Consider the following 10,749-nt stretch of genomic DNA (forward strand, 5'->3'; position numbering starts at 1 on the left):
AATATTTGTGTTTCAACTTAACTTCGACAACGCAGAAGACCAGCAGTCAGCAGCGTTGTCAAATGCTTTCCTGTTTGATAGTTGAAGTTAGTATTTGTTTTTGCCTGAGCACAAGCGGATGTGAGTGTAAGCAAGCATGCTTTAGAAGGTAGGTGTAGGTGTGTGTGTGTACATTTATTTGTAAGCAGGTTGGAAAAATGTCTTCTTCTGGGGAAACTGTGCCAAAAACATGGCATGACATGCTGGGCAATGAAGTTGCCAAACTGTCAACACGCAGTGATGCATGTAAAACCTATTTCAGGAAATCGAGTCCAAAGTGATAGGAATATATCAACAATTGGAGCAAAAACAAATAGCAAAACAATTGATAAAGTTCGAAAGTATGGTATGGTATGGTCTGAAATTAGAAAGTTGTTTTTAAGTAGGCTGCTATGTAGTATTATAGGCATCTGTTGTTCCTATTTTTTTTTTGTTTTTTTTTTGATTGAAGTGTGAGCATCATTGTTATTGTATAGCTAAAAATATTTAAAAATGCCGCAAATCGTTACTATCAGATCTACTATAATCACTCAAATAACTAGTTCTTCGAGAACTTGCCATATAATTTGTACAAATGAATTGAATTTTTCAGAACGTTTCTACCCCTCCTGTGTTGATTAGAAATCGGAATTAAAAATTACTATTACATTGGTAGTTCACAGGTGTGACAAAACAATCATAATTTTACTTAAACTGAGCACAGAGATTTAGTAAGGATATAAAACAGTTAGCCAGAAATTCTCAGAGACCTGACTACATTGCTCATTTGGGACTTGCTTTTATTGTGAATCTGATGACCGCTTAACAATCGGAGTAGTCCATAACTTATGTTATTGTTGCAAAGTAAGCTTGAAAAATGTCCACGTTTTAGTTCCCACCAACTTTTAGCTCGGAAACTGAGTTATCTTCCCAATCTTTTCTGGAAGTAATTCGCCTGAGAAATTCCTTTAAATGGTTGATATGTAGACTTGAAAACATAACGTAACTTTCTACAACTGATCTGCTTTGCTTTACAGTAAGGTTTCTAGAGATTTTGTAGAAGTGAGAAACCAACCTCACGTGACAGAACTTGCAGCGTAGAGGGAACAGAGGCAACCCGCGAGATAGGATCCTCACATCGAAGCTCTCGAACGTGGTCGTAAGCAACTTGCGAGTGGACAAGGGTTGAGAGTAGATTTTTCGGCTAGTTGAAAACATTCGCCGCAACACAATGACGATGCGAATTTTCAACGGAGCGCCACAGAGACCTGAATCGTGACGGCAGCCACCGGCGCAGGCGTTGTGCGATATTGCGACGACAGAAGAAACAGCGAACACAAGAGACGAAGATGGATGGCAGCGATGAGGAGCATTTGCTCACCCTGTCGGTAGAGGAAGACCACGGGTTGTAGCAGTGGTTAAACGAGCTAGCCGGCACAGAAGCAGAGTCGGCAGACTCAGCGATTATACAAGAAATCGAGCAATAGTTCTAAGAAGATGCAGCGCAGCCAGCAACACTACCAGATGGCTGGCGAAATTTTATCGCCATAAACCCGGTGCCGAGGGAACTGGTAAGGGTCGTCGAAGAGCGCCTTTAACGGTAACCAAGAAGACGCATACGCATTACAGGAGCAGGGGCGGTGATGATCACGCGTCCAGAGGGGTATAAAGTGGGGTGGGAAGACTCCGGGCCTTCAGTAATAAGTAAGTTATATGTAAAAGGAAATAAGCAAAATATTAGCAACAATATTATTAGGATAACTGTCTGCCAGCAAATATAATTTGAACTCACTTCTCGTAGAGTAGTCGTATACTCCAGTCGCTCGTGCAAACGCAAATTGGAACGGCTAACCAACGATTGTGAAAACTAAGTCGCTTAGTAGGTAGTTAGGTTATATGGTGTGACGAGAAAACGCTGCCAACTAAATAGGTAAATAAAGGAGCGTCACAGTAAGAATCATTCGCGTATTTATTTAAATGTTTGGATAGGGGAACCCAATATCCGACTGAGCCATAGCCGAGCCGGATCAACTTTATGATTATTTTTTAGAGAATTTAATGTCCTACAAAAATTTACCAACAAAAAAATTGTTATCACAAACGGTTCAAAAGAAATTTTTTTTACATGTTATTTATATGGAAAATTTCAAACGCGCTGCGACACCTTTTAAAATTGGACTAAAAATTTCACCAAATGGCAGAATTTTCTTTTCCGTAAATATGTCCTTTTAAGGCCATAAATACATACACACATATAATTTATATGTATAAAAATGCCATAAACGAAAGCTACCAATCAAAGCACATTTCTCTTTCATCGTCGACCGTGTCACTACTGTAGTGGTGCTACATCAAAGTTTACGCAACAACGCCTTCATCAAAATCATAGATTATTTCTGTAATGAGAATTTTTCTCAATTCTCATTCAAATTCTAAAACACAACAACACTACTTGTGTGAAAAATAATCGGAATTCTTAGTTCAAGCAAAGGAATGTCGGAGGAACAATAAAGCAGACTACGGAGGCGAAGAACTAAGTAGTGGAAAGTAAAGCAAAAAAAGAGCTAGCTGAGCGCAGCATTTTTAAAGCCAATGAATGCAACGTTTGCTGGCGAGTGAGCAGGAAAATTGCATTTAAGGAAGCAAAAAGGTCTTGGTCTGAGCATAAAAGCAGCTGATTGGCTGAGGAGCAGACAAAGAAATTCGCAGAGACTCTGTGCGTGTAGAAATGTATATGTGTGTGTATTATAGCTCAGCTTAAGCGTAGGATAAATGACATGTTCTGCGGCATCTGACAGCTGGAAATAAATTTCACTACACCAGTTTTGCTTAGCTGCCACTGCAATGCGTCGGGATTTATGCCTTCCACCAACATTTTGCATACGAACACAGAAACACACATATACATATAAACGCCTTTGAGCTGGCATGCTTAAGAAGTCAGTAAGAAGAATACTGCTTTCACATACATATACGGCACATATACGGAACACACACACTTATATACATATACGTGTAAGCAAAAACACTTTAACCGACGACTACTCGCCTGCAATCTTTCGCCGCATTTCTCATTCTTCTATGTCTTCTTTTCTTGAATTCAAAATACACACTACAACAACAGCAATAACGTTAACAAAGCAAAATGCATTCGCATGCAAAAGTAAGTTGACAGAAAACAGTTTATGCACACAGCCACACATACATACATACTATGTGCGTACACACTACCCTTTGTCTGTATATATGTATTTTAACAAGCAGTTAGTCGGCGCTTGAATGCGATTAAAAAGAAATATGTTCGACTGACTCGTTCGTAGCCACTCCGTAAAACCACACTCAAATAACTGACTACTTACACTTGTCCGCCAGTGCGTATGAGTGTTGTTAATTATATGTATGTAAGTACTACTACGCCAGCGCACACAGCCACAAACGCACTTATAAGGTGTGTATGTGAGTAGCTTTAAGGCTCATAAATAATTTCTGTTTGTATTTATAAGTTGTGGAATTTGTAAGCGGTTGTAAATTAGTTATGAGCGCGGAATTAGCTATGTGCGTGTATATTTGTGAGCAGAGTAGAGACTTTGGTGCGTATTAACGGTTAATGTGTGGGTAATTAATTACTTGTACGCAGCGCTTCGCGTACTACACTAGCATTAGGATGTTTTACCAAAAGAGTTTCGGTTTCCCCAAATGGCATCATGACATCGGATATAAGTGTGCAATTTGGAATGCCAGCAGAGCTTAAAAAACCAATTCAGTGAGTTTCTGAGCGGACCCCGGAGTTCAAAACATCTGGAAAAAATAAATATTTCACCACTAAAATGTATGACAAATACAAATTTTCAACTTTCAAATAATTTTTTTTTTCATAATTTTTAGGCAAAAAACCGACTTCAATTGTCATATAAAAATTTGAGGACAAAAACTCAAAAACGGCTAAACCGATTTAAATAATTATGTTTAGCATTTTTATTGAGCTTTGTACCACAATTTGTTTGTGTAACAAAAAATTATTACTATTTTTTTTTTTTGGTTTGGAGAGTTGCCACCTATTTAGCAAAAATTTATATTCACTAAATTAATGAAATAAATAAAATATTACAATTCTGGTATCAAACTAATGAGGTTTAAGAAAGTTTATTTCAGAAAACGTTTTTGAAGAGAGTTGCCACATGTTTAAAAAAATTTATTCACATAAATTGATAAGGTAAATGAAATGTTGCAAAATAGGTGTCAAAATATGCTGGAATAGGAAGGCTTAGGTTCTAGAATGTTTTTAAATAGGGTGGCCACCCGTTTGCAAAATTTTATTCAATTAAATCGATAAGGTAAATGGAGTGTTGCTAAACAGATGTCAAAGTAAACTGGATTAAGAAAGCTTAATTTGGAAAATATCTTCAAAGAAGCTTGCCACCTGTTTGAAAAATTTAATTCTAATTAAATGGTATGATAAATGAAATATACCAATATGGGTTGCCAAATTAAAGTGGTTGAGGAAAGCTTATTTTCTAAACGTTTTTTAAGAGGCTTGCCACCTGCTTGAAAATTTTAATTTAATTTATATGATAAATAAAATATTAAAATTTTTGGTATCAAACGAAAGGTATTGAAGAAATCTTTGACTTGGAAATATTCTGCAATAATGTGTTCATGAATTATGAAATGTTCACGAATAAAAGAATATTGAAACAAAAAAATCTTACAAACGCAAAAAATAATAATAACTTTAAAAAATATTACAATCATAATATGAAAAACATTTTTTATTGGCTATTAAAAAAAAATATGGTGGCTATTGAGCGATATACTGAATTGCCTTTTTTTATTACAAAAACGGGCGAAAAAATTGATCGGCAAATCTAAGGCCTGGAACAAAAAACCAAACAAGTTTTAATCTACTTACATACCATTCATAAATTGTATATATCTTTTTTTAATTGTATACAAAAAGTCCAAGTCGATATCTTGAAAAAGAGGTAGAATTTTTGAAAGTGGAATTTTTGAAAAAAATATAGAATTTTTAGAAAAAAGTCGAATTTTTGAAAAAAAATTGTGGTAAATTACCTACAAAAATTTTAACATACAATCTAAAAACGGCTTCCTTAAAATTACTTGGTATAGTTTTCACCCTAAAATAAAAGAAGTCCTACAGAGACGGAATCATAAAATAGGCCCAGGCTTGTAATTGGATTTAAGAACTGTTTTTTTTCGCATTGAGCGTGAGCCTCCCTAGTCTACACTCATACAGCATTTGCAGGCAGCACGCGAACTAAAACTCGCCATATGTGTCAACTATTTACTTATGAATCATTTATCATTAGTTACTATTTTAGGATTTGTTATGCTAGGGATTCAAATTGTTTTCATGTCTTAAGTTGATAGCTGACATGAGCGCAAATCAGTGCGCTGCAGTGTAGCAAAAAAAAGCATTTAATTGTAACTATTTTTTTATCTGGGCTGAATTTTAAGTCATCTATGCTGAGATTTTTTTTGGAAGCCACTGGAGACTTTTTAATGCTCACCAAAAAGTAATGCCAACGGAAAAATGAAATTTAACTTTTGCTGTAACTCGTTAAATTTTGAATATTACTGAAAAGTCTTTGATTTCTATAGCAGAAAAAAAGTTTCATAAATGGGCAACTAACAGTTATCATAAAGACAAGAGTCACCGGGGCTAGACCTGAAGGATAGGGAATGGGGTGGGGATTTAAGTCCACCCAACCTACCTGGGCTCACTAAATCTTTTGAGAAGCATTGTGTATCGTGTATTGATCGCCTGTCATAGAAGTACACCCAATACCACTATTATTATTAATGAAACATTTTTCCACATTGATTATCCTACTACAAAACACTGTAATATTTTTTAATGGCTACCCGCAAACTACAAACACAACTAAATATTTATTCGGAAAAATCCAGAGCAAAAGTTGAATGCCCTCCAGAGTACACACGACACATTCATTGTGTAGGTACGTGCAACTGTATTAGATGGTCAGCATGTGCCACGCTCTTTGACACCTTTTTTCTCTATGTGGTGCATATGTATGTATGAAGCGTAAATAAAAACTTGCATGAAAAAGCAAACAAACAATGCCCGGACAGGTGGGTAATACATTTCAGTGCATAAACGTACATACATATGCGTGTGTAAGATATATCAAGAAAAATGACAGCGTTAACACCTGCTGTTAAATACATACATATGTATACAACTAAAATGTTCAACTCCATACGTATGTATGGGCATTATTCTACATACAGTTGCTTGCAGTAGTTGTTCATACTAGCCGGTAGTTACGATTGCGTTCTTTCAACCATGACTTCCCTCATTTTAAATGCGCTTTGTGTATGCTTACATAAAAGCATAAGTACATATGTACGTAAATGTAAACTGGGCTCAAACGTGCTCGCAAGCAAATAAAAGCATACACACGGAAGACCTTAAAAGGAAATGACAGAGGTGAAAAGATCTTTACAAAGGTGCTAAACGTCAGCCGGGCAGTTATTGGCTTGAATGCCTTACAAAGGCTAGCGTTAAAATGGAACTGTGTCCCCAGCAATGTTCTTCTCAATAATAAATATGGCGACGCCGTGTGAGCTAGTATGAGTGCTCTACATACATACATGTAAAGCAATGGAACAGTTTTAGCTGATGTATAGTGGGAATGCCACTCGCTTAGATATTTCGACTAACTTTGGAGGGAAAAATTCCGCTCATTTTTTAATCGCTGCAAATGACAGGTGTTCGATTAAGGCGACGCTTTTATTTTTATTTTAGTGCTTTATTTTATTTCATCATCAACATCTTTTTCGTAACAATTTGCTGATTGTATATGTATGTATAACCTTTTTTTATCTACAGTATAATTTATTTTATTTTATGTTTTCAATTTATGTGTTTTACTTCTTCTAATTTCAACTCAGTGTTTGTATTGTTTTTTAATTTTTTTTTCATTTTATAACTTAGTTCATTTAATTTCATTTTGTGTTAATTGATTTAATTTTATGTTACCTATTTCTTATTTTTTTTTAGTTTTCTGCTTTATTTTTTAATTTGGTTTTATTACATTTTTTTATTTATTCCACCTTGTTAATTTATTTATTTTTTTTCATTCTGTATTTATTTTTACTTTCTTTCATTTTTATATAATTTTATTTTTTACAATTTTCACTTTTTTCTTTTTTTTTGTTGTTTGAATTTCGTTTTATTTTTATTTTTTTATCTTTACGCTAGTTTTTTTTTTGTATTAGTTCTATTTTCTTTTGTATTATTTTTTATCTTCTCTTTGCTTTCTATTTTGTTTCTCTTTATTTTAGTTTCTAGTGTAAAGTTTATTAATTTTTTTCTGTTTGGTTTTGATATATTAAATTTCTTACTTTAGCTTTATGTAGTTTCTTAAATTTTTTATTCAAATTGATTTACATATTTTTTATTTTTTCCAGGTTTTTAATTGTATTTCATTTCAATTTTATTTTTATAAACACCTACTACGTATAAAATAGTTCTTTCAATATTTTTATTTTTGTTAAATTTTGATATATTTTTATTTTTTTATTTACTATTTTTTGCACTTTTTATTTTTTACCAATTTTTTAATTTTTTTCACTGTCATAATTAAATTTTATTTAAGTTTAGTTTTTTATTTTTTAAACTTTTTCATTTTATTTATTTTTTGTTAATTTTTTTATTATTACTTTATTTTCTAATATACGTACTACATACATATTACATTTTATTTTTTTCAGTCTTCAATTTCATATTGGATTTTCATTTAGGAAAGAAAAGAAATTCAATCGTTAGTGCATACAACAATAACTTTTCGTTGATTCATTTTGTCGATGTTTACGTTTGATGATTTATTTCGTTTCAACATTACCGATTGAGTTTTATTTCGTTAATTTAGCTCTGAAACGAAAAGAAGTTATTTTGATCAGTTATTTTTGCGCATCAACAAAACGAAATCGATACTCTGCAGAAACACATACAAGGGTATGCATATTGGCAAACACATCAACACAAACCAAGAAACATGGCCGCCATATAAATAACCCAGTTCCATTAGGTGCATTGACTTTAGACTGTCTTTAAATCCACACCCACCAGCCACAAAACCGCCACATAGCAAATGCAAACGCAACCGCAACCACAACAAGCTTTTTTAGCTACTTTCATCGTAGCTAAAACTAAACAACCACAGTTTAGGTTGTCTTCTTCATTTTCCTCTGCTTGTATTTATTCCCTGCGGCCTTTTGTAGTTGAGTCTGCAATTTCTATTCGTCACTCAATTAAATACATTTGCGCTAATCAAATACGAAACCCATATTTATATTTATTGGTGAGCGCAGATCAACGTATGAATGCATATACTATTTACATAGTATATACAACTAAGCAAATACACATATATAAGGTAAGCAGGCTTGTCACTTTCGCTAACGGTTGCACAAACATTAACGTTTCTAAACAAATTTAAATAACTTTGCGGTTGATACAGCCAATACAGTTTTAGCTGTTGGCATATTTGCATTTGCGCTTGATATTATCCAAAAGGATGAAAATAATTTATAAACTCAATAATACTATAGCAAGCATTAATGAGCTATATACTCGCAAACGCATATCGCTCGCTTAAAATGCTGCTATCTAAATGCAGTTCGACTTATTGAATGCAAAAATAAAGCAACATGACTTCTGGTCATATTGTGGCTTGAAATTTAAAGGGTCTTAATTATGGTAGTTACTATTAAAAAAAAAATATAGTGATATAAATTCGCTGTTCGACACGTCAATTAATCAAAATTAATACTCATATTTCCGTGCGTGTATTGCCACAAATTATTTTAACGAGTTTTAAATATTTTCAATAAAATAAATTACACTATTTACTACCATTATTATTAATTACAGAGTTTGCTTTGTCATTAAAAACTATTTAATCAATCCATTTACTCATACATTTGTACAAGAAATTGTGCGTGTACAAATGTATATATGTAGTTATGTACACGTTCAGTTACAATTGCTTTTTAGTTTGTAAATAACTCAGTAAAAATGAAATATGCAAGTGCTAAAGCTTGTGGATGGCCATAATTAAAACTTTAAATATTTGTGGAAACAATTTATTAAAAGAGATTTTTTGTTAAATGTTTTGATTGCAAAATTTATTACTAATATGCTATACATTCATATTGTAAAGATGAATGTGTGTGTGGCAAGCGACGAGTGCATGCGAAGTGTGCATACATAATTAATATTCGTGTGTCCATTACGTGCATACATAGAGGATGCGTATATGCCATGTGGTGCCAACGAAAGTTATGGGCTAATTGATATTGTAATACATATACATTAGACTGCATCACCAAAAAAAAAGTTGCAGTTTTTCCGCCGGGATTACAAAATTTATTATATTTTAAGACGTCCACCAAAATATTTCGGAAAAATATTAAGATTTAAGTGAGCTGGACCAATTTGAAAATACCTCCAAAAACTGAGTTTTTTATGAATAAAAATAGTTTCTTAAAGAACTTTTTAAAAAAAGTCCCCTCAGATGACTAAACAGATAAGGCTAAAAAAATCTGCATAAAAATATTTAAAAATCTTTTCAACGGAATCGTAATAATGAGATTTTTGGTGCCTTTTTTTTACCTTTTTCAAAGATTGATTTACGAAAAACTTAAATAACTGGGCCAAAACTATTCTGATTTAGACTTATGGTAGAAAGGTATTTTTCCACTATTTTTATTTATGTTCCAAAAAAAGTCATTCGTGTCCCAATTTTTTTTTTTTAAATACCAACACATCTAAGTTCAACTTTGAATGATTTTCGTTCATCCTACCTTTCTCTTTCATCCTTTGAATAAGCTTATTATTATTATTATAAAAAGGATGAGAAAATACCTTTTCAATGATACCTCACAAGTCTAAATCGGAAGAGTTTAGGTTCAGTTTTTTAAGTTTTTCTTATACCAATCTTTGAAAAAAGTTAAAAAACAGCATCAAAAATCTCATTATTATGATTCCGTTCAAATTTTATTTTTTTATGTAAATTTTTTGAGCTTAATCCGTTTTATCATTTGAGGGGATTTTTTCAAAAAACATCTTTAAGAAACTATTTTTATTCATAAAAAACTCCATTTTTGGAGGTATTTTCAAATGGGTCCAGCTCGCTTAAATATTAATATTTTTCGGAAATATTTTGGTGGACGTCTTAAAATATAACAGATTTTACAATTCCAATGGAAAAACAGTACCGATTTTTTTTTTGTATGGGGAGTGATGCAGTCTAATATACATACAAATGTATGTATGTATGCATGTATATTCATGCATACATAAAGCACATGTGAATCAATTTCATTGTTGGCGTTGAGAATGTCAGCAATATGTACTTTAATTTAAATAAATATTAAAGTTATTGAATTTTTATAAATTTGATTTAAAATAGTCTAAGCAAAGTTAAGTAAGTTATACATTAGCATTATAAAAATTACATGCATGGATGAATGGATAAAATCAAAATCGAAATGAAATAGTGTAAATCCAAAAGAAGGAAATTTAAAATAAGGATAAGAACAACAATGCAGGTAAGGATACGAATAAGATAAGGATAAAGACAAGGATACAGATAAGTATAAGAACAAAGATAAGGATAACGACAAAGATAAGGATAATGATAAGGATAAGGATAAGGATAAGGATAAGGATAAGGATAAGGATAA

At 32.6% G+C, this 10,749-nt stretch overlaps 2 protein-coding genes across 3 annotated transcripts in view; one reads left to right on the forward strand and one right to left on the reverse strand.

The window, feature by feature from the left end:
- The window catches only part of LOC118743295 (mitochondrial thiamine pyrophosphate carrier-like), a 97,133-nt gene that overhangs the window by 76,436 nt on the left and 9,948 nt on the right, over positions 1-10,749 (forward strand). The gene's annotated exons all lie outside the window — the stretch shown is intronic.
- Positions 5,395-10,749, reverse strand: part of LOC118743941 (sodium channel protein 60E-like) — a 54,622-nt gene continuing 49,267 nt past the window's right edge. The window contains exon 3 of the mRNA XM_036476703.1: positions 5,395-5,430. Within this exon, the coding sequence (XP_036332596.1) occupies positions 5,395-5,430 (36 nt within the window). The remainder of the gene's footprint in view (positions 5,431-10,749) is intronic.

This window comes from Rhagoletis pomonella, unplaced genomic scaffold (genome assembly GCF_013731165.1).
Source record: "Rhagoletis pomonella isolate Grant_MI unplaced genomic scaffold, Rhpom_1.0 Rhpom_scaffold_00007, whole genome shotgun sequence".
Taxonomy (NCBI): Eukaryota; Metazoa; Arthropoda; class Insecta; order Diptera; family Tephritidae; genus Rhagoletis; species Rhagoletis pomonella.